Source organism: Pongo abelii, chromosome 14, assembly GCF_028885655.2.
Source record: "Pongo abelii isolate AG06213 chromosome 14, NHGRI_mPonAbe1-v2.0_pri, whole genome shotgun sequence".
NCBI lineage: Eukaryota > Metazoa > Chordata > Mammalia > Primates > Hominidae > Pongo > Pongo abelii.
This window is the reverse complement of record NC_071999.2, coordinates 120,438,764-120,463,439: the sequence shown is the minus strand read 5'-3', so window position 1 is coordinate 120,463,439 and position 24,676 is coordinate 120,438,764. Positions and strand designations below refer to the sequence as shown.

Sequence of the window (24,676 nt, the reverse complement as noted above, 5' to 3'; positions counted from 1 at the left end):
TAACTGATGCCTGCCTGAATGAAGCTTCTCTAATACATGTTTCCTCTGTAAGATACATCACAATTAACACTAGATAGCATTTCACTAAGCTTGGAGATTATTTCAAAACAGTGAAATCATCAACAAAAAGCACAAAAATATGAAAACTGTGGCACTAAATAGACCACAAAAAGTACACTGGTTTATAGTTGAACTGGGAAAAAAGGCAGAGCGTTGCCTTCTTAGACTCCAGCTGGGAGTGTGTGTGCCAGGAGACCCAGCTTTCTCCCAGCCCTGGGCATGTCTGCCAATGGCTCAGAAAGCACCGCAGGAACTGATTTGGGGGTTACAAATAAATTTTAGTGAGTAGGCAAATTCGCAAATACTGATGATTACTGTATTATATTAAAAGATTACTATTTATTTTAAAGGTTCAAACTTTTAAAAACTACCTAGATAACCCATTTTTTAGAACATATACATGCCATAAATGACACTGTAGTAGTATTAATACTAATATTACAGGCGTGGAGGCTCACACCTGTAATCCCAGCACTTTGGGAGGCTGAGTCAGACGGATCACCAGGTCAGGAGTTCAAGACCAGCCTGACCAACATGGTGAAACCCCGTCTCTACTAAAAATACAAAAATTAGCCGGGCATGGTGGTGGGCATCTGTAATCCCAGCTACTCAGGAGGCTGAGGCAGGAGAATTGCTTGAACCTGGGAGGCAGAGAATGCAGTGAGCTGAGATTGCGCCACTGCACTCTAGCCTGGGCGACACAGCGAGACTCCACCTCAAAAAAACAAAAACAACTAGAACTAATTTACCATTTTAAAATTTGTATATCATGAAATGCAAAGGATTACAGACATTTTTCTCTTTGAGTATAACGCCAAATCACTTATTCTACAAATATCCTAGGGTACAGTAAAGCCTCCACTGACCATGAATTAAATTTTCTGACTAGTAACTAAATAGAAAACACTATTGTTTCAAAAACCATGCCAAATCTTCCTCAAATACATAAATCCAACTCCTTATCAACACAGAGATAACTAAGGATTCCACAGTGCCCCCAGCCACACTGTGGGGTATGTGTAATCTGAACTGTCCAATCATGTAAGAAAACAAGTGGTAGCTCAGATCAAAAAAAGACCAAAACCTGGGTTTAGAATTTTTAAGGAAATCCAAGATAACAGTTTCTCTCTCTTTTTTTTTTTTCTATCTCCTTCTCCTAAAATAGAACATTTAAAAGTACAAATCTACTGAAGAGTCGCTTTGGTCAGTGAACTCTAGTGATCATCTATTCTATTTACAATCACTAGTTAACAGAAGGGTTTCTGGTCTTCTAGTACTTACTCTCCATTCTGAAATGCAACCACGCCGACTTCATGCATAACAAAAGGGTCTTCCGGTGCGATGCTCAGAGCTTGGCTGAAGAACCTTTCAGCTAGTTTTGAGTTATTGGTCAAACCATATTCTAATCCAATATACAGCATAGGCAAATGACACCTAAAAAATTGGAAAATTTCACATATTCAACACCAAAAACTGTGATTTAGCAGAAATTAATCTGTCAACTTCAAATCCTATCTGCAAAATAATTTAAACGTAGCCAAAACACAGCATTTACTTTTTTCTAACTCTTAATTTACAAATATTTAATGAATGCCTAATGGGCTTTGGACTAATCAGCTGCCACTTCTAGAATCTATCTGCAACTTATTTACCTTTTTATTATTCCACTGTAAAAAAACAAAAACTCTCTAAAGCAAAAGGGCAGGTCTCTGTGGTGCTGTCTTCCTCCTGATGCTAATGTCATGCCCCAGCCGACACTGGTCTTCCTCTTATTTATTCACCACCATTTATCCTTCAAAATTGTGTTCAAGTTCTACTTCCCTTTATGAAGCTACCTCTGACTTTTCTAACATAAATGCTCTCCCTTCTGTGAATTCCCATTATAATCAGTTCTATGCAGAAGAGTTATGAATAATGCCCTGTGTATGGATTTAATTTTCCCACCTTCTGAGACAGTTCTAGGCAGAGTCAGAACTACTTTTTAATTGAATTTTCATCTGTTCACACGATTGGATCAGTGATTGCATTAAAGCAAGTGTAATAAGACAATCTTTCCTTGATGATGATCTCGGAACATCAATAAATACTGATTGCTTGGTGTGTGCTTTGGTTCTAATCTAGAGCCATAACTCAAATTAAGATTATATCCTCTACAGAAGGTCATGACAAATTCTTTAAAAATATTTACACCTCATAGAAGTACTTTCAAAATGGCAGTGTAAGGACTCCAAAAATCTATTCATCCATGGAAGCAACAAGAACACTGGCAAAAATTATCAAAACCAATTCTTTCAGAACTTTGGAAGGTAACCAAGCTCTTAAAACAATCTGAGGAGTGTATATTCAAGAAAAGATGGCTAAATCTCAGTAAGAACAACAAACTTTGTGCTGCTTTAACTTGTCTTATTCCCATCTCCTTTTCCCTAGCTTTGCATTAACTTTAAAAACAAGCAGTCTCATAACCACAGCCGTTGTAAAGCCATCAGCCTAGCAGCCACTGGAGAAAGCAGAATTAATTTAGAGTTCCTCAAACACCCTACAGGGAACTGCTGCTATTTGACCTGTCTGGTAGCTCCTAAAAGAGCCCCCTGGGCTCATACCTGTAATCCCAGCACTCTGGGAGGCCAAGGTGAAAGGAATGCTTGAGCCCAGGAGTTTAAGACGAGCCTGGGCACACAGTGAAACCCAATCTCTGAAAAGTAATAAAAAATTAGCCAAGTATGGTGGTATGGGCTTGTAGTCCCAGACACTTGAAAGGCTGAGGCGGAAGTATCCCTTGAGCCCAGGAGTTTGAGAATGCAGTGAGCTGTGATGGTGCCACTGCACTCCAGCCTGGGCAAGAGAGTGAGACTCTATATACAGGTTGAGTATTCTTTATCAGAAATGCTTCAGACCAGAAGTGTCTGGGTTTTCAGGTTTTTGTTTTTTTTTTTTAGTTTTGGAATTTATGCATCCCTATTCTGAAAATCCAAAATGCTCCAATGAGCAATTCCTTTTGAGTGTCATGACACTGTTCAAAAAGTTTTGGCTTCTGGAACATTTTGAACTTTGGATTTTCAGATTAGGGATACTCAGTGTGGAATTACATTGTTGGGCCTATCATATACACAAATGTAAGGTTTACCAATAACAACATAATAGGAAGTGGGTGACAGCAAAGCTGTATTACAGTAGGAAAGTAACACTGGATGGTAACCTGAACCCATAGGAACAAAGATAACTGAAAATGGTAAATAACAGGGTTAATGTAACAAATGATATAAGTATATACACCTTCTTTCCTCACAGCTTCTTTGCAAAACAAAATTACATAAATAATAACAATGTATAATTGAGAAAATCTGTCATTAGTACATCTGCCCAGTAAGAAATACTAAAGGGAGTCCTTTATGCTAAAATAGAAGGATACTACATAGGAATTCAAATCCACATTGTTGAAGAAGAGTCAAACTCTAAGAACTTGAAGTGCAGGCTTCTAGGTTACAGGTAGATTTAAGATTTTTCTGATTGGTTGAAAGAGTTATTATCAATAGTAAGCAATGTCTGGGTTATGATAAGAGGTTGCAGAGACCAAATTTTATCATGCAGATGAAGCCTCCAGGTAGCAGGCTTCAGAGAGGATAGATGGTAAGTAAGTGTTTCTTATCAGACTGAAGGTCCATTTGATGTTAATGCTGGAGGGTGTAAAGAGGCATGTTGGACCCCCACTTCCCATCATGGCCTGAACAAGTCTTTCAGGTTAAATTTAGAGGGCCCTGGCCTAGAGGAGGAAGCCCATTCAGACGGTTGGGGAGGGTCTTCAAATTTTATTTTTGGTTTACAACATGAAGAAATGAGAGTCTGATAAAAATAGCTATATTGGTAATTATGAGACAGTATAAAATGTGCTTGTTTTTAACTCTTCTTTCTGATTTAAAAGACAACTGAATAAATAATAACAGATCTGTGCTGATGGACTTATAATGTGTAAGATGTATTCTGTATGACAATAACAGCACAAGGAGGCAAGAGGAAACAGCTATATTGGAGTAACGTTTGGGCGTACTATTAAAATTAAATTGGTATTAATTCAAAGTAGGTCGTTTTAAGTTAAGGTGCTAATTATAATCCTAAAGATAACCAACCTAAGAAAATAACTCAAAAAATATAGTATAATAAAAAAAGGGGATTCTAATGGGATATTATAAAATATTTACTCAACACAAAAGAAGAAATACAGGAACAAAAGATGTGATGTATAGACAATAAAGAACAAAACGCCAGACATAAATCCTATCTTGTTAGTAATTAAACATAAATGGATCTAACTATATGTTGTCAACAAGAGACATGCTTTAGATTCAAAAAACAAGTTGAAATTAAAAGAATGAAAAAAACCACACCATGTAAACAGTAACAAAAGAGAGCTGATGTGCCTACAGTAACATCAGATGAAACAGACTTTATAAAAAAAAGTATTATTAGAAATAGTGATATTTTATAATGATAAAAGGCTCAATCCATCAAGAAAATACAACAATTATAAACATATACACACCTAACAACAGAGACTCGGAATACATGAAGTGAAATGTGCCGGAATTGGAGGGAGAAATATACAATTCAACAATAAAATCTGGAGACTTTAGTACCTCACTTGCAATAATGCAGAGAATAAGTAGAAGATCAATGAGGAAACAGAAGACTTCAACAACACTATAAAACCAGACGTAACAGGTATCTTTGGAACACTCCACCTAACAAGAGTAGAATTCTCAAATAATCTGGAACAATCTCTAGAATGGCTCATAAAAAAGCCTCAATAATTTTTTTCTTTTTTCTTTGAGATGGGAGTCTCGCTCTGTCGCCCAGGCTGGAGTGCAGTGGTGCGATCTCAGCTCATTGGAACCTCTGCCTCCAGGTTCAAGTGCTTCTCCTGCCTCAGCCTCCCAAGTAGCTGGGACTACAGGCGTGAGCCACCACACCCGGCTAATTTTTGTATTTTTAGTAGAGATCGGGTTTCACCATATTGGCCAGGCTGGTCTTGAACTCCTGACCTCAAGTGATCCGCACCCCTCCGGCTTCCCAAAGTGCTGGGATTACAGGTGTGAGCCACTGTGCCTGGCCAGCCTCAATAAATTTAAAAGGACTAAAATCACACGAAGCATGTTCTCCAACTACAATGGAATTAAGTTAAAAAACAAAAAAAGAAGAAAATTTGGGAAATTCATAAATACGTGGAAGTTAAATGTCAACATATTCTTAAATAACCAACGACTCAAAAAAGAAATCTTAAAGGAAATGTAAAAATATTCATCCAATTTCAAACATTTATCCAAACACAGACAAGTTAAGAAAATGCAGAAGTGCTCTGATAGATAAGTAAACTTGAAAGAAAAATAATGCTTATCTTGATGAGCTATCATGAGGTTTTTGAGACGTGTCTCAACTGGTCACCCAGGCTGGATTCTGGTGGCACAGTGACCATCCTGCCTCAGTTTCCCGCACAGCTGGATTACAGGCAGGCACCATCAATCCCAGCTAATTTTAAAAATTTTTTTTGTAAAGATAAGGTCTCACTATGTTGCCAGGGCTGGTATCAAACTCCTGGCCTTAAGCAATCCTCCCACCTCAGCCTCCCAAAGTGCTGGGATTACAGGTGTGAGCTACCACACCTAGCCTAATGTGAGAATTTAATGACAAAGTTTGTTTGATTTGGAAACACTGAAGGTATTGTGTCATTAATTATCATTGATTCTGATTCCCAGCTAGGAACTAACTAATAACCATTCTGTTTCTGAGCACCCAAAATATCAAATAAAAATTACCAGACTGTAGCATGTGCTCATAAAAACCAACTCATAGTGAATTATTGAGATTTTTTTTTTTTTTGGTAACAAATTATCATGTTGATACACAGGGGAAATATGCAGATACTGGAGCTGAGCTTCAGAAGAGAACTGAAAAAGGTCTCACCCATCTTGGTGAACAGGATGGAGAGACCTGGACTGAGTATGAGGACCATTTAGGTGGATCCATAACTGGGTGCGCAACTCTCCTCTGGAAGGTTATTTCTAGTAATATGTTAGTGCTATGGACTGTTTGTGACCCCTCTGTCCCCCAAATTCATACATTAAATCCCTAACCCCTACTGTGCCTGTACCTGAAGATAGGGCCTATGAAAAGATAATAAAGGTTACATGAAGTCCTAAGAGTATGGCTCTTACCCAATAGGGCTAGTGTAGGGCTCTTATCCAACAGGGCTAGTGTAGGGCTCTTATCCAACAGGGCTAGTGTAGGGCTCTTATCCAACAGGGCTAGTGTAAGGCTCTTATCCAATAGGGTTCGTGTAAGGTTCTCATTCAATAGGGCTAGTGTTTTTACAAGAGGAAGAGACACCAGAGCTCTCTCTGCCATGTGAGGACACAGCAAGAAGGCAGTTATCTACAAACCAGGAAGAGACCCCTCAATAGGAACTGCACTGGCCAAAACCCTATCTTGGACTTCTCAACCTCCACAACCATGGAAAAATACATTTCTGCCCTTCAAGTCACCCAGTCTGTGGTATTTTGTTATGGCAGCCCTACTGACTAATACAGCTATGGAGCTATGTCCTTCACAATATTTACTTGGATGAGTAGATATAAAACTCATACTTACCAAATTTAATGACTACTGACTGAGGTTGATAATAATTTGAATGCAGAACTGAGTGCCAAAAAGTCTAACAGTTTACAAAGAGATCAAACCTAACAGGATGAAATTCAATATAGATAAATATATGATTCCACCCCTGCATACTACAAGTAAATAAACAAAGGTAGCTAACTTTCATTGAGTGCTTTCTACATGTAAGATACTCTTCAAAGTCTTTAATTGGTATTATCTCAATTACTTCTCTCAATAAGCCAGTGAGTAAATTTTGCTATTATTCCTATTTCTCAGGAGGCTAAGAAACTTGTCCAACATCACATGGCTGGGAGTGGAAGAGCCAGGAAGAGTCCAGGAGGTATGACTCCAGACTAGGCCTCTGGACCACTGCACTCCCACTACCTCTCCAGGAAGGGATGCAGTCATCAGTCAACAGAAGCAGTCCACACAAACCAACCCTGTAAGTTGTAACCGATGGTGAGACCAAACAGCAATGTGAATAGAAATACTCTACTCCTCGAAGTAACACACTCTTAATTTCAATACATTTAATATTGATATAAATCTAGAATATTGGCAAATACAGTCCTGCACCTACCACTAAGCCACATCAAATACCTTTTGGTAATAGGTAAGATACGATAGTTTTGCTCGTGAATATTTTTATTCTTGCATGAGCATGTGAAGAAGGGCTTCCAGAACTCCTCTCCTCCACCGGCCTAATGTCCTGGTTCCTTCTTGCACTGGTTGGAATCAACTGCTAGGCAAATGCATACACCAGCTTCTCTCCCCTCCACTTTCATAGTTATTTTACAATCACAAGCAACTAGATTAAAAGGCAAGTAAAATGTTTGTGTTTAGTTTAGCAACCAAATAGCAGTAATAGTAATAGAAATTTCATTTCTATTAGGAAAAACATCCCTTCATGGAGTTTGATGAGTTTGCTCTGCCGTACCCTTTCATCAGCTGTGCTGCTGTGAAGTAAGCAGCCATCGCTTGGTCGTGCTCACTCTCCACTGCAAATGAATGTCCATAGGCTATCCATGCAGGTCCGTAGGTTTTCTCAAGTGTTGTGGCTTTGCTAAAACAAAAGAGTTAATTTAAGTAATATAATATTTATTCTTTTTTTTGAGACAAAGTCTCACTTTGTCGCCCAGGCTGGAGTGCAGTGGTGCGATCTCGGCTCACTGCAGCCTCCGCCTCCCGATATCAAGCAATTCTCCTGCCTCAACCTCCAGAGTAGCTGGGATTACAGGCACCCGCCACCATGCCCAGCTATTTTGTATTTACGGTAGACATGGGGTTTCACCATGTTGGTCAGGCTGGTCTTAAACTCTTGACCTCAGGTGATCCACCCACCTCGGCTTCCCAAAGTGCTGGGATTACAGGCGTGAGCCACTGCGCCCGGCCTATTTATTCTTTTTTATTTTTAGAGACAGAGTCTTGCTCTGTCACTGGAGGCTGGAATGCAGTGGTATGATCATAGCTCACTGCAGCCTCAAAATCCTGGGCTCAAGTGATCCTCCTGCCTCAGCCTCTTGAATCACTGAGATTACAGGCATGAGCCACTGTGCCCGGCTAGTATTTATTCTTAAATTGTTAATTTTATATAAGGAGATGGCCTCAAAAACATTAACATCCATTTAGTAAATAAATGAACTATCAACATATTAAACACTAATGTAACATTTGTGTTGATTCATTTGAACTAAAACTGTTTAATAGTATAGCAAAATTTTAAGAAATTTTAGGAGATCCACAGCTTTTTATGTACTGTAGCAAAATCCATTAGCATTCTAAATAGAACTTACAGATATTACTTAATCCAGGAGCTCCAGTTTGTAACCTAGTAGATACATCCTCTCATCCTAATAACTTGCAAGATAAATTGATTTATATTTTAAAGACAGGTATACAAGGCTTGAGGGATTAAGCGATATCCTATAGATGTACCCTGGTTACAGGGACTGGACTCATATATATCAGTGAATAATTGTATACAGAGAACACTGTATAATTAACCCACAAGGAACAAAGAGAACATATCACAAAGCGTGGAAAACATACGGGGTGATACCCTACTTCCTTGTATCTTAAGTTTTCTTTTATCCAAATGTTACCTGTTTCATGTAGAGCAGGGGTCCCCAACCCCTGGGCCACGGACTAGTATCCCTGGCCTATTAGTCCCTGGCCTATTAGGAACCAGGCGGCACAGCAGGAGGTGAGTGGCAGGCAGGTGAGTAAAGCTTCATATGTCAAAAAGAACTTGCCATTTGAAAAAAAAAAAAAAAAAAAAAAAAGCTTAATCTGTATTTACAGCCACTCCCCTTCACTTGCGTTTCCGCCTGAGCTCTGCCTCCTGTCAGATCAGAGGCAGCATTAGGTTCTCATAAGTGTGCAAACCCTATTGTTAATTGCACATGTGAGGGATCTAGGTGGCGCATTCTTTATGAGAATCTAATGCCTGATGACTTGTCGCTGTCTCCCACCTCTCCCAGATGGGACCATCTAGTTGCAGGAAAACAAGCTCAGGGCTCCCACTGATTCTTCATTATAGTGAGTTGTATAATTATTTCATTATATGTTACAATGTAATAACAATAGAAAAAAGTACATGATAAATGTAACGCGCTTGAATCATCATGAAACAATTCCCCCCCACCCCGGGAGGGGGGTCTTCCACAAAACGGTCCCTGGTGCCAAAAATGTTGGGGACCACTGACTGATAAAGAGTCCATCACTGAATTGCACACTAGATCAAAGCAGCATAGCTCAAAATAACTTTGACAATACTAATCATCTTTCTATGTAGAAGTTCTTCTAAAATGCTGAACATACAACCAACCAGGGAACATTCTAGTTTCTTCCTAGTACAGGGTACTTTTGTGGCATCAGTCTTCCTAAGAATCCTGGTATATGAGTATGACATCTCCTCCACCCCCACCCCCACCCCCTTTTTTTTTTTTGAGACAGTGTCTCACTTTGTTGGCCAGGCTGAAATGCAGTGGTGCAATCTCAGCTCACTACAACTTCCGTCTCCTGGACGGTGGCTCATGCCTGTAATCTCAACACTTTCAGAGGCCGAAGCAGGAGGACTGCTTGAGGCCAGGAGTTCAAGACCAGCCTAGGCAACACAGTGAGATTCGTCTCTACTAAAAAAAAAAAAATGTTTAAATCAGCTAGGCATGGTGGTGCCTGTAGTCCCAGCTACTCGGGAGGCTGAGCAAGAGGATCATTTGAGTTTGAGGTGAGCTATTATTGCACCACTGCACTCTAGTCTGGGCAACAGAGTGAGAACCTCTCGAGAGAGAGGGGAGGGGAGGCGAGAAGGAAAAGAAAAGGAAAGAAAGAAAGAGAGAAAGAAAAGAAAGGAAGAAAAAAAGAAAAACATTTATTCTTTCACGTTGCTTTTAAAGTACTCACTAATTACTACTTGAAAGCTTATGAGCAAGACATCAATTCTATAGGTTAACTACAGAGGAAGAAAATAAATTCATACCTGAGATATCTTCTGGCATGTTCATTTTTATGACCGACCATGAGATAGTAACATCCCACTGCAAACCAAGACACCTAAAAAGTTCAAAATTTACCATAAACAAAGATTGGAATTGGAATATCTAATTGGAATCTGCAACAAATTAGGGTAGACAGAGGGTATACTACATGTTCCTTATCACATATTCTAGTTAAGTTAGACATTTCTCTAACATGGTGTACTAAGGTCCAAGAGAAGAGGGCAGACACTCCATGGCTCTTTCTCAAGGAGACGTCTACACAAGACAAGGCCCCTGAAGAGTCCCTGTTTCAAAAACCAGCCTGTGAGTCCTGACTCCCCTGCACTGCTCATCTCCCCCAGCCTGACCCTGGCTCTTCCTTGCTCTCTGTCTGAGTTCTGACTATTTAGCTGGTTTTCTCTTGCTCTGGTTTCACACTGGGATAGGGTGCAAATTCTTGTCTGGTCTGAGTCTTACACCCTGATTTCCGATTTTGTCTTTAAAGATGCAGTCCCTGATTCCATTTTCCATTCCTAGTTCTCCATTCCGATCCATGACGAGTTTGGAATCAGTACACAATTCAATAGGTTGTCTTATATGTGCAATGTGAGAAAGCTACCAAACAATTATCCGCATTTCTTAGGAAAGGGAGGCGTGACTGTCATGGTCAGTATTTTATATTGCTATATGCTAAGTATTTTAAAATAAGCATGTATAACTTCCATAATCAGAAAAAAGGGTGTAAAACCCTTTTTGCTTTGGTATAATGAAAAATACCTTCATGGGTTGAAAAGTTAATGCTGCTTTGTTAAGTACGTTAAACACTAGGAGATTCTGTTACAACACTTTAATAAAACATCATTTGCTTGAACTTAAGCTATTGTCTAAATACGAGTTAAGCATTTTCTTAAAGTACAGGTAAAAAAAAAAAAAAAAACTAAGACTAAAAGTTATATTACTTACAGGATTACTAGGATATAAATCCACCAGTTTATGAGAAAGATAGAAAAGTTCTGTTCAGGAAAAAGCAGAAAAAGAACAATTGTTCATATCACATGTAATTTAAGACATGATTTCATTACAACTATTCACAATCATAGAATTCTGTTCTTACAGCAATGATTTCACACTTGTCTTTCCTTCTAGATACAAAATTAACTCTCTAACTGGAGAGTTAGATGAAGGACACACGCTGGGCAAGGTGGAACAGACACCCCCTAAGACAGCACTTACCGAATACTGCGGAGGATACAGCAAAGCACCTCACCTCTCTCAGAAGCTCATGCCTGTCACACCAAGGGCCCATTATGGACCATCATAACCACCCACACCAATTTGGTTGAACAAACTTTCAAGTTTATCAGATCAATGATACTATTTAATCTTGAGAAATGTGTAAATCCTGGCATTTCAAGATGACGTTTCCTGCATGCAGACTTGGATTCAGTAGACCAGGGCAGCTGGAGATGCTGCATTTCCAACCAGCTTCCACAAATGCGATGTTGCTGGTCCATGGACCACACTCTGAGCAGCAGGGATTCGGTGAGGGTTTTCCTTCCTGACAGAGCTCACCATTCAGTTTAGAAAAATTTAAGGACAAATGCATCCCCAAACACAACTAAATGTCAAATGTTAAAAATACGGAAAACATGAGCAAACAATCTGCTCCTTTCCAATTTCTAAGTAGTTATCAACTCTTACCATATCAGATTTCCAGTGGAATTTACAAAAAAAAAAGGGGGGGGGGGGGAGGCAGAACTGACACCCAACAATTCAAAGCTAACAAACCTTGAAACATAAATGATATTTGAGAAAGGGTAGTAGGAAGCAGCGATAAAGAACTAATTGTTCTGACGGGAAAACAAAATTGGCCATTTGCTACTTTCCTAAACATTTCCTCCCCAGTTGTTACTTTTATAGTAGGGTTCCATTATGTTGTTACCTGCAATCTCAACTATCCAGAATTTCAGAGACAAAATTTCAAGTTACAGAAAAAATTTGTTTTATGTCTAAGAATTACTTTAATTTAAAAAAAATTCTTACCATTGGCTTTATTCAGCTCTACAAGCGTCCCTATATGTACAGGTAAACAACTTGCATGGAAAGGATCTTTCTCCATTACTCTGAAAGTTAAAGCGACACATTACTATGCCCAAAACAGTAGGTGACAGCACTCATGACTATCGGCTATATGTAGACAGTCATTACGGTATCACATATGATGCTGTGGGTTATAATACTTCACTTTCTTCACTCCATTATCTTCAGCTTGATTCAGTTAAGGCCATAATTAAGTTACAAATGAAAGAAAAAATTCTGGTTTATTTGAAAGGAACAAAAATAAACATTATCACATACATTTACTTTAAGTCAACAGAATTGTAATACATAAAATAAGCAGGCCGATTATTTAAAAGAATCAAAACCAAAAGGAAATACTATTAGGTTGGCGCAAAAATAATTGCAGTTTTACCCCTACGTTCAACAGCAAAAGCTGCAATTATTTTTGCACCAACCTAATAAATAGGTTACGTGTATTTGCCAATTAAAATTTTTGTAATTTCAAGGATTTTAAACCAAACCAAGATCTACAAAAAATAAAATATGTCATTTAGCTAAAGTTTAAATTAGGTACACTGGAAAACTGATACGTGTGGGAGATGGCTTAGCTACGGCGTGCAGCATATTAAACACCTAGTATCTATAGTGTGAGTCTCTAATTGAGAATGAATTTTACAAAACAATGTGCCAAAATGGAATTTTCAAACTTGCAAATTATCAAGATCAGTAAGAGCAACATGTATATCCCTCCCAAGTTAATGTAATAAATCTACAAATATGCACAAATTCATGTCTGTAAATTGCTCTTTTAAGACAGCACCCTGTTCAGTGCTCTACAAACAGTAAAGATAACTTAAATTATCATCTAGTTCAAGATTATTCAGAGAGCACGTCCATGAATCACCTAGGTAAGATGGAGTGAACTCCATGTTCCTACAGAAAAATGGACGGATATACTTACACAGAAGTAAGCTTGTAGCACATTTTAAAATCACAGTTATAATAATGTCTCTCAGCTAAAGACACTACCACATCCAGATTCTCTTGCAAGCCATCTACAGACTCAGGGATGACCGTTTCACTAGGCTTATTATACTGAAACACATAGAAATGTAAACATAAACTCAATGAGCAAAAACAAAACAAAATGCGGATTCAATTTGTGTTTGGCCTAAGTGGTTAAAACATTTACAAGAACAAATGTGAGCCTCTGAAAACTTATAACTTTAGGTTTTATAAGTACTCCTCTCAGTAAGTTTAATTCCCTTCTCAATTTTATCACAGAATTCCACAGCGGGATGTATTTCTCAAAGTAAACATTCAGGAAGCATAACAAAAAAATCTTCATTTCCATGCAACACCATTCCATTTACATTTACTTGGTAATTCAATCTTTTAGTATAAGGAGTCTTTCAGATGAAGAAGGTATTTTTGGAAACTTTTTTTTTGGAATCTTATGTATCCTAAACGCTCTATTCTTAAAAATGTGCTAAATTTAAAAAGATTTAATTTCAAAAACTTAACATAAGACTAGATGCCAAATTTAATGGAATAAGATATTTACATAAAGCAAATGCTAACTCTTTGGTTTTACTTACTTTTTTCAATTTGTTCTCAAATAGAAAACGCAGCAATTCCTGTTCTTCATCACACAGCTTGCTAAGAGGTAGTGATTCAAGAAGTTCTTTTTCTTAAAAATGGTGAGAAAAAAAAGAATATCCTCATAATATTTATAGAGGGGAAAAAGCCAACAACTAAAAATATGATTCTACAGTTCTTGGTCTAAGTAAATCAAACTCAAAAAAGAACATAAGATCAAAATGTGCAACAGAAGCTGACACAGCGGCTCCAGGCCTGAAGACGGGAATCACCTGGTGGGTGGAGGCTACTCTTTCAGGGCTGAGGCAGGTCCCCAGGTGGCTCTCGTCACCTAAGAACCACCAGCCTCCACACTCCTGACTGCGTGGATCTTGCTCTGCTGGGGCAGGGGAGCCTGTGCACTGCAGGTGCTAAGCAGGACCTCTGGCCGCTAGCCACTAGATACCAGCAGCAACCTCTCAACCTCCCTCCCTGCCCCTAAGCTGTGACAAACAACATCTCCAGACATTGCCAAATGTTCCCGGGGCGGGGGGTGGCAAAATCACTCTGGTTGGTTGAGAACCATTGCACTAGGCTAAAATATGTTAGAATCCCATTAATTCAACCACTCTATTTTCTGTTTCCCTTGTTTATGCACCTCACATCACTGCCAACATGCTTGGACTGATTCTCAGTGCCTCTGGTACATTAGGGTCACCTGGGAGCTTTAAATCATCTGCTCTGGAGTTGGGAACTGGACATGGATGTTTCTCAGTCTTCCCAAGGATTTAAAGAGCAACACAGTTGAGAATCACTGAATGAGATACTTAAATCCCGGTTTATACTATCTCAATCACTTCTCAAAAAGATGGCCTCTTCCTATCACAATCCCTAGATTCGGACAGCACAGGGCACCGTACAATACTGCATTCTGCAATGTGCTTTACATTTGAAGACATTAAGAAAGTGAGTAGGTCTATTTAAACCTGTATGTGGTCTGTTGTTGACTTAGAAGATTTCAGAGACAAAAAATCCAAACAATATTAATTTTGCTAAACATAAAACACCTGAGTTTCCAAACCTTCTTGTGCTGTCAACATGTGGTGTGACGTTAAAAGATCAAATGCTTCAAAACAGTAGACATCAAGCTTCAAAGCTTCTTTGTAGCTGTAGGTAGCCAGGGTTCGGTTATCTAGAGCATCATAGATTTTCCCGCGTAGAAGACAAATAGAACTCTTTATCTGTTGGAAAAATGATGAGTCACATATTAAGTCAGTACTTTTAAACTTCACTTTTTTTTTTTTTTCCGTAGAGGCAGAGTCTCACTCTGTCTCCCAGGATGGAGTTCAGTGGTGCGATCATAGCTCACTGCAGCCTTGAACTCCTATGATCTCAAATGACCCTCCTGCCTCAGCCTCCTGAGTAGCTGGGATTACAGGTGTACAACACCACGAACAGTTAATTTTTTAAATTTTTTGTACAGACAATCTTGCTATGTTGCCTAGGCTGCTCTCAAACTCCTGGCCTCAAGTGATCCTCCCACTTTGGCCTCCCGAAGTGCTGAGATTACAGGCATGAGCCACCATGCCTGGCCCTTAAACTTAACTTTTGATAGAGAATTGTGTATTTGAATGCTGAGAAGTTTTTATTGCATTTAAAAGGATTTAGTTAATCACAACTGTCAAGGCATAAATAAAAACACACACAAAAAAATGCAGAGCAAAGCTTCTTCAATTCACCTTCCCTGGGCTCCAACCGCTCTGTTCCAACACATCTTTATAACAAAAGTACATGTCACGGCTACTAGGTTCATTACCTGTTTTGTCCAAAACAGTGCAATGATTGAGAGATGGCAGAGTGTGTGTGTATGTGTATAAAACTCCAAGATTGACAGTGTGATAGGTAGACACCCCTCAAAAGGATCTTAATGAGCAGAAACTGGCAACAATGCAGCAGAGTGGTCAGAGCAGTCAGCACAATGGCCTGCTGGGGCAGGACAGACCTGAGTTCAAACCCCAGCTCTGCCACTTACTTGTAACCTCGGACAAATGACTGAACCTCTCTTGGCCTCCATTTCCTTTCCTCATCTGTAAAAAGATAAAAACACACTATCTAACTTACAGAACTCTTTACCACTTAACTACAGAAGATAAAAACACTATCTAACTACAGAACTCTTCACCACTTAACTACAGAAGATAAAAACACTATCTAACTTACAGAACTCTTCACCACTTCACCTACAGAAGATAAAAACACTATCTAACTTACAGAACTCTTCACCATTTAACTACAGAACTCTTCACCATTTCACCTACAGAAGTCTTCACCACTTAACTACAGAAGTCTGTGAGGTCTAGAGATGCCACCATCTCGTTCAACAGCCATCTCACGACTACCATAAACACGAAGATGTGGAAATCTGACGTACATTCTAGACTCTGGACCTCAAACACATCACTGAATTTAAAGATGATCCAGCAACAGGCAGCTAATATCATTAAGGATATGAAGAAGATTCGTAAAGTAAAATTTTAGAAAAAATAACGAATTATGAGAGTCTTTGAGCTAAGCAATATCCTAGCAGTTGTTTTTTAAAAATGCAATTTCACAAAATAAATAATAATGCATTACAAATAAATCACACATTTCGTAGCAGATAAGTTAATGGATAAGAGGTCCCAAAATAATGACTGTACCACACACTTTCATAAATGCATTTCTTAACAGAAGAATCTGCTTCCCAACACATACATTAATGAGTGGCCAGAAAAAAAAACAAAAACAAAAACTTAGAATGTGTAATATTCTTTTATGCTTAATAATAACTATCTAAGGTGAAAAGTCGAGTAATAAAGTTCTACCAAAAATATAAAGAATAAATGGGCCAGGTGCAGTGGCTCATGACTGTAATCCCAACACTTTGGGAAACTAAGGCAGGAGGATCACTTGAGCCCAGAAGTTTGAGACCATCCTGGGCAACACAGTGAGACCCTGTCTCTACAAAACATTTTTTAAAAATTTAGCCAACTGTGCCGGGCACAGTGGCTCATGCCTGTAATCCCAGCACTTTGGGAGGCCAAGGCGGGCAGATCACGAGGTCAGGAGATCGAGACCATCCTGGCTAACACAGTGAAACCCCATCTCTACTAAAATAGCAAAAAATTAGCCGGGCATGGTGGCGGGCGCCTGTAGTCCCAGCTACTCGGGAGGCTGAGGCAGGAGAATGGCGTGAACCCGGGAGGCGGAGCTTGCAGTGAGCCAAGATCGTGCCACTGCACTCCAGCCTGGGCGACAGCAAGACTCCGTCTCAAAAAAAAAAAATTTAGCCAACTGGGATGTGCTTGTAGTCCCAGCTACTCGGAAGGCTGAAGTGGGAGAATCACTTGAGCTTGGGAGGTTGAGGCTGCAGTGAGCTGTGACTGTGCCACTGCACTCCAGCCTGGACAACAAAGCAAAGACCCTTCTTAATTAAAAAAAAAAAAAAAAAAAAAAAAGATGTGGGAAGAAAGAGAAATTGGTAGGTCAGGTAAGGCTTACAGGGATTCTTTCTGAATAAAAAAAAATTCTAAAATTGACCATGGTGAGGTTTGCAAAGCTCTGTGAATACACTAAAAGGAATCAAACCATACAGTTTAAATGGGTGAACTGCATGGCATACAAATTATACCTCAGTAAGTTTTTATTTTTTTTTTTAAATCCAGATTAGTGGTCTGTAAATGTCACTTAATAAGTTATTATATAATGTCTGCCAGCAAGGAATGTACAATTTCATGGAGATATGAAGTATACAAACTGAAATATACACAATTACATAGCAATGTACTTTGAAGCAAACAGAACACAAAACCATTTCCTGGAAAGAAGCAATGTACACTAATTAAAGTTTCTTGGTGTAGGTCCAAAACACTGCTGAAACACAGAAAGAAGGAGAAAAATTATTCCACTTTTAGGGAGTAGCTTAAGGCATCAAATATGAGAAGGAAGTTTCAAGCCAGCCTATTTTGGATGCAGGCATCTGCGGATACAATTACAGCTTCCAACTGAGGGCTCAGAAATCTCTCTCAGAATCTTTTTTGGTTTTGGTGGGCAAATTAAATAAACTGGCAACCACAATTGTTGTTGCCAATTTATTAGCAACAATAAATATACAGTTTTATACAGTAATACTCAAGTCAAAGAAGATAATGTGTTTCTGCCACGTAATGAGGCAATTCTCACTGCCGTTACTGAGGTGTGCTAACAGTACTACTTACTGAAGACTGTGACATTTCCCAGTCGCTGGAGGGATCTTTGAAGCCACTTTCATCCTTCAAGTACTTTTCAAATAATCTTTTGTTGATTGGCTCTTCCATATCAAGAATATCAAGAGCCTGCTGGTACTCTTTTGCAGCATACTATGTGGAAAACAGAAATGCCACTCATCACCCACGATTTCTAACACTAAACATATGATCCAGATTTTTAAAGGATAATATATATTCTGTCCATTATTTAAATGTGAAATGTCTAAAGTAGAATTTTCTTCATGCATGTCAGCTTTTAGTAAACGAAGAATCAGTATTTTACAGCAAACAACACTAAGGAAAGGAACACTTCCTCATGAAATACTTTACTAACCTGCTAAGCTCCATCACTAAAATTCTCACACATATATAAGGGATGCATAACACTCATTTTATTCAACCAAATAAAAATGAAATTGTGAGCATACTTACATGGCACCTAGCTGCAAGGTAACGACATGCTTCATACAACTAGGAAAGAAATTAATTTGTTTAAGTAGTGGTCAAAATAATATGTATCTTCACTTTCAAAGAAAGCCGTAAGCATAAAATAGAGCTAATTTCATAATTTCTTTTACTCTTGCGGTTAAAAAAAAATCCAGTCTTGTTAAACCATATTTATTATGAACCCACTGTTTACTAGGCACCAAGGATTCAAAAGCAGTAAGGCCCTGCCCCAGGAGGTTACAGTAGGGGAGATGTGAACTAAGCACAACAGGTAAGCATGACGAAAGGGGGCTACAGAAAGCACCAGCCAGGTGGAGAAGGAAACGTCTGCAGGAGAGCGAGTAAGTGAGGCAGCGAGTAAGTGGTCAGGCAGAGGAGTGGAGCACTGGGCAGCTCTTCAAGCACTAAGTGTGAATAACTGCCGGGCATCCAAGGAGCTCGCAGCAGCTCCACTTCAGGCACTCAGTGTGAATAACTGCCGGGCGTCCAAGGAGCTCGCAGCAGCTCCACTTCAGGCCCTGAGTGTGAATAACTGCCGGGCGTCCAAGGAGCTCACAGCAGCTCCATGTGACTGGAGCACGTGCTCCGGGTATTGATGGTGGTGGATTAGACACAGACTGGAGAGAAAACATGGAGGGCCTCACAGACCTACTGATGCATCTGACTTTATCCTGCAGCTAATGGGAAGTCACTGAATGACTTTGTGGGAATATAACCACATCCGTATTTTAAAGACTACTCACTCCTGTAATAGTTCACAAGATGAACTTGTCACAGGGAAGGTGAGAAGAGAGAAACTGTTACTGGGGAAAAGAGACAAGAAGAGAGGCTGTAACAGAACAGACAAAAAATCAAAGGCCTGACACATACGAGTGGGGAGAAAGAGGAATATCCATGATTCCAGAGCTGTTGAGAAAACAGTCTTCAGAATTTACAGACTAGATGGGAGATGGGGGAAAAAGAAGGTGACAGATGAGGTATAAGACATTTTCCCTTCACTTTCACTAAAAAAAATTGGGCCTACTGTGATGACTCACATCTATAATCCCAGCACTTTGGGAGACCAAGGCGGGAGGATTACTTGAGACCAGGAGTTCAAGACTAGCCTGGGCAACAAAGTGAGACCCTGTCTCTACCAAAAAAATTTAAAAATTAGCTGGGTGTGGTGGCATGCATTTGTAGTCCCAGATATTGGGGAGGCTGAGGCAGAAGGATCACGTGAACCCAGGAGTCTGAGGCTATAGTGAGCCACGATCATCCCACTGCACTGCTGGGTGACACAGAGAGACCTCAAAAAAACAAAAACAAAGAAAAATTGCATCAATTTAAATAACTTCAACATAAATGGAATATACACCTAAAACCCTAATGACATTTTTTTTTGAGACGGAGTCTCGCTCTGTTGTCCAGGCTGATCTCAGCTCACTGCAACCTCCACCTCCTAGGTTCAAGTAATTCTCTGCCTCAGCCTCCCGAGTAGCTGGGATTACAGGCGCCTGCCACCAGCTAATTTTTGTATTTTTAGCAGAAATGAGGTTTCACCATCTTGGTCTTGAGCTCCTGACCTCATGATCCACCAGCCTTGGCTTTCCAAAGCGCTGGGATTACAGGTGTGAGCCACCACGCCCGGCCACTAATGACATTTTTTTTAAAGCTCTGAAGAGCTTTAAAGTTCATACCGTCACTTACTTTGTCCAGTTTTCGTGACCGAAGTGCATGGGCGGCTCTGTGATATTGTGCTGTCAGGTAAAGACATTGAGCCAACCAATAGATGTCCTGGGGTTCCTCTGAAGGGAAAAATTCACGTAAGTGGTCAGAGGTACAAGGTGAAACAGAAAAAAAAATTTAAGATTAATCAGAAAACCAATTAGCATTTTGTCACTTACCATGAGAGAGTGAAGCTACTTTATCTGCCCAAAATAGAGCACTCTGGTACTGTTGCTGCATACCAAAAAAACAAAAAAGTGGTAACTGCTCTGTTATTTTAATAGTCTTAAACAGTCATCTAATATTATTATAATTCTATGTAATAAATCTACATCTCAAGACAACAATTTGTTACATCTCTATCTTACATCTCACGTAAGGTAAGTTTTAGTTCAGTGTCACAATACAAATATTCCTGTAATATCTTTGTATATACAACTCATGAAGGTAATTTTTTAAAACTCATACACTGTAAAAATGTATCGTGAAACATACAAGTGAAATGCAAGTGAAACAGCAAAGGCTAGTCATGAACAATTCTTGTGTGATTTATATAACACTTTCAACGAGCTGTTAGTGGATCCCAAAGTGAAATTTAGAAGACAGAACACTATACTCAAATACCTTATATAACACAGTTGCAGTTTTAATAACACTCAAGTTTAAAAACACACACACATAAATTAACTAAGCTTCACTGAACATGGGGAAGAACTCACCTCCTCCAAGTCTAACAAAAATGAAGGAGCCGACAACGAGAGACACCCACAGTGACCTACGGCTAGCTTTAGTCCCTGTTCTGCTCCTCGGTCCTCAGTCTTCTACAGTTTCTGCCTCAGTTCCCCTGGAGGCAAGCCAGGACCACTGCTGCTAGCCCGAGGCAGGAGGAATGCCAACGGGATGGTTACAAATATGCTCAATACCGGTGTCTCCGGCTGGAAACCAGGCCTGTCACATTCCTCACTACGTCTCCGTACTGAAGAAAAAGTGATCAGAAAACACTGAATTCAACTAACTCATGGTAAATAAAAACACAGCCCTCCAAATGGACTGCAAACATTTGGCCACGTCATTTAGCAACCAATTCCGAAAACTCTGCATTACCATGGCTTTTCTTTCCCTTTCTTTCCAATTTCCTGAAAGAGCAAGCATTTCAACAAAAACTAAACATTACAGATAAAACTGATGCTGATTCTCGAAGACACTTCTTCCCTTAAACGCTCTCTGCTATTCAAAGGTAGTGTAGAAAACACGGACATAGTTAACGAGAATTTTTAAAGTACTGATTTGAGACAACAGGCTTCTTCACATCTTTATTCACTTAAATTCAGCCCAATAAAAATTACAACTAAACCTCTCAAAAATGTTTTATTAGCTAGCCCTGTAACTTTCCTCCAAAAATTGTCCTTCAACTTGCACTGAGTAGTCAGTGTTTCCTGGGCACCTCCTCCGCGCCAGGTGCAGAACGAGGCTCAGACCCGACTGAGGCGCCCCCTGCGCTGGGGAGCCTCCACTCCCCGGGCTGTGCCCCTCCCAACTGCAGGGACCGCTCCCTTCGGGGTGAGGCGGAGACTGCGCTGCTGGCCCCAGATGAAGGCCCAGGGCTGGCCCAGTCCTTCCCCACCAAGAGCCCCGACGGCAGGCACCCTAGCCCCACGCCGCGCGGAAAAAGACCCGGCGAGGCCTTGGCCCCGCACCCCGCGCCCCGAGTCGGGGCCGCCCACCTGGTCGAGGTACTGCCGGACGCGCTTCCGCAGCCGCTCTAGGTTCATGGCCGCGCGGGCCCGGCCTCCCGCCGCACTCCGCCGCCAGGCGCGCGCCTCCTGCCCGCTAAGCGCCCCGCCCCGTGCCCGCGCCCGCGCCCGCGCCCGCCGCCGCCGCCGCCCCAAGACTCGAAGGCCGCGGACTCGAAGGCCGCTGACCCCCACCCGGTCCCTGTGCACCGCCCAGGCTCTTCCGCTCCAGGCAGGCCCCGCCCCGGAAGTCCCCAGCAAACGAGTCCCATCTAGCGCGGGAAAACGGACCCGAGTTGTTGGTTCCGACGCATCTCCTGGAACGTGGGCTTCTGGTTGCCTTGGGGCGAGAGCGCGGCCTCCCCAGAATCGCTGCGGCGCCTCTGGGCATTGGGGAGGGAGTCAGGAGGGCTCGGGGCCGGACCACCCACCCGGGCAAAAAAGCAGGTGGCTGCTGAGCCTTCTTTCCCCAGAATGTAGTCAACATTTTAAAAATAAGAGCAACGCACTCTCATTACCAAAAAAAAAAAAAAAAAAAATTGTGTGCACAAACAGCAAATGAAGTCAAAAGACAACCTAGGGGAAAAATTTGAAACCTATCACAAAATGCTAATTTCCTTATAATGTAAAGCCAGTATTCCCTTTACATATATGTAATAAGTCAGTGGGAAGAGACCAATGGCTCAGGAGAAAGACAGGCAAAAAACAGTTCACAGGGAAAGAAATGCAAATAGATTTTAACATTCGAAAGAAAGCCCAACTTAATTCATAATAAAAATTAAAATTACAGTACGGTACCACTTTTCATATGTTAACAAAGATCACAAAGGTTGATGACACTGCTAGCAGGAATGTGGGGAAGCAGGCACCCTCATGTTTTGTGAGTGGTATTGGTATACTCCCTAGGATGAACGAGTTGGAATATCTTCCAAATTTAAAGGTGTTCGTGCTGTTAAACCTAACGATTTTTATTTTGGGAAGTATACCATGGATTTGCATTTTTGCATGTGTGCAAAATGACCTGTGGCTTCGTTTGTAATAGCAAAAGATTGCAGACAATTTAAAGACCCATCAAGTATGGAACTGAGTAAATAGGTTATGATACACTCACATAATGGAATACTCGGTGGCTGTTCAAAAGAACAGGCAGCTTTGCATGGACATTGAACAATCTTCAAGATACAGTATGTGGGAAAAAGCAAGTATAGGATCGTGTTTATCATATGCCTGCATTTGAGCAAAATACGAATTTAATGATAGATAGAAAAATCCCTAAACTGTCCCTGGAAGGAAAAAAGAAAACCGGCATAGCACAAGGCCTCTGGATGGAGTGCTGGAAGATGAGAGATGGTGGAAGTGGGGGAGGTACTTCCTTGGATATCTTTTTGTGCTTCTGAATTTCAGTCCATGTGCATATATTACCTTTTGTGAAATTAAATCATTCAAACTTAAAATAATTTAAACTTAAAGCTGTTGGAACTTTGAATTACCTGAGCCTTGAGGGGAATGTGGCTACGCGGCCTAGGTCATGCCACATGCAGCTGCAACTTCTGCCTTTTTCCCTGTAAATAATAAAGACCAAATGGCACTGGAGATAAGACCCCCTCAGATGACTACCCCTCCTCATGGAGTCATAACGCAATCTTCCTTCAAATACAGAGATCCCTAACCAATGGAACCGCTGCGGCGTGTGCCCCTGGCCTCGTATAAAAACTGTGGTGATCCTGCTGGAGCTTCTGTCTCCGCCTGGTAAGTGAAACCTGAGCTCCACTTGGAAAGGCTGACCCCATTTGTCCAGGTGGCCATTCTCAGGCTCTGTGCTCAAATACACACTATATGTAATCATATTTCTGAATCTCATTATTAAGGTTGACACTTTTAAAAAGTAAATATAACTTTTATAAATATAAAAACCTAAAAAAGTAAAAAAATTCAAAGAAGCAAAAAAAAAAAAAAAACTTGCTGTAAAGAATCCCACCCACTCAAAAATTCTCTCACGTTACTGTGAGTAATCTGCTGTGTAATTTTCTATGTGTGTGTACATATATGGGTGGGTGATATTTTGAAGTTGTGTTTAAAAATTTGTCCCCCTGTATGTTTCCTTTTCCTCCTCCTTTCCCACTTCTGCAGGCAGGCAGTAATCAACTCTGCTCATTAACTTGGGGCAGGCATGTGGTGAGGTGTGTTTAAGCCATATTTTCAACGACTTCTGTTCATTTAATGAGATTCCTAGTTAACCAAAAATGAGTGACTGAGGCAAATGTCTCCACCAGTAGAGGTCTGAGGATGGGCCCGGGAAAAAAACAAGCCACAGAAGCATCAACTGTGCCATCCAAATAGGGTTATGGGGACTGGGTGTTTAGGAGGAGACAGCAAGCAGGACGAAAAAAAGGGAGGGGTCCACAGTGACGCTCTGATTAGTGCTCAGTAAACCAACAATTTACATAAGATGAGGCAAACATCTGATGAGAGGGAGTAGAGGAAAGAGTTATGTAGCCCATATCAGGGTAGGCAGAAGAGTGACTGATCTCATCTTGTCCTTGTTTTGTACCTGGAATGTAAATTTGTAATTAATATTGCCAGGGTGAGATTTAACAGAAATCACTTTTAGGAGTCCTCTGCCAGATACCCCAACTCATCACTCTCAAGTTCAAAGTTCAAGAGATCCCTAGAGCAG

At 40.4% G+C, this 24,676-nt stretch overlaps 1 protein-coding gene across 4 annotated transcripts in view; it reads right to left on the bottom strand.

The window, feature by feature from the left end:
• CDC16 (cell division cycle 16) overlaps positions 1 to 22,197 on the bottom strand; it is a 34,232-nt gene extending 12,035 nt beyond the window's left edge. For 2 of the 4 annotated variants that reach the window (XM_024230868.3, XM_024230869.3), the window contains exons 1-13: positions 21,991 to 22,197; positions 20,446 to 20,500; positions 20,249 to 20,346; positions 18,545 to 18,583; positions 18,083 to 18,223; positions 14,908 to 15,067; positions 13,847 to 13,938; positions 13,210 to 13,343; positions 12,231 to 12,310; positions 11,151 to 11,200; positions 10,190 to 10,263; positions 7,646 to 7,771; positions 1,342 to 1,494 (exon numbers count right to left, since the gene is read on the bottom strand). In XM_024230868.3, coding sequence (XP_024086636.2) covers positions 1,342 to 1,494; positions 7,646 to 7,771; positions 10,190 to 10,263; positions 11,151 to 11,200; positions 12,231 to 12,310; positions 13,210 to 13,343; positions 13,847 to 13,938; positions 14,908 to 15,067; positions 18,083 to 18,223; positions 18,545 to 18,583; positions 20,249 to 20,346; positions 20,446 to 20,500; positions 21,991 to 22,038 — 1,250 coding nt within the window. In that variant the 5' untranslated portion in view covers positions 22,039 to 22,197. The remainder of the gene's footprint in view (positions 1 to 1,341; positions 1,495 to 7,645; positions 7,772 to 10,189; positions 10,264 to 11,150; positions 11,201 to 12,230; positions 12,311 to 13,209; positions 13,344 to 13,846; positions 13,939 to 14,907; positions 15,068 to 18,082; positions 18,224 to 18,544; positions 18,584 to 20,248; positions 20,347 to 20,445; positions 20,501 to 21,990) is intronic. The other 2 variants (XM_054529329.2, XM_054529328.2) reach the window with 1 other exon arrangement.
• Positions 22,198 to 24,676: the final 2,479 nt, after the last annotated feature.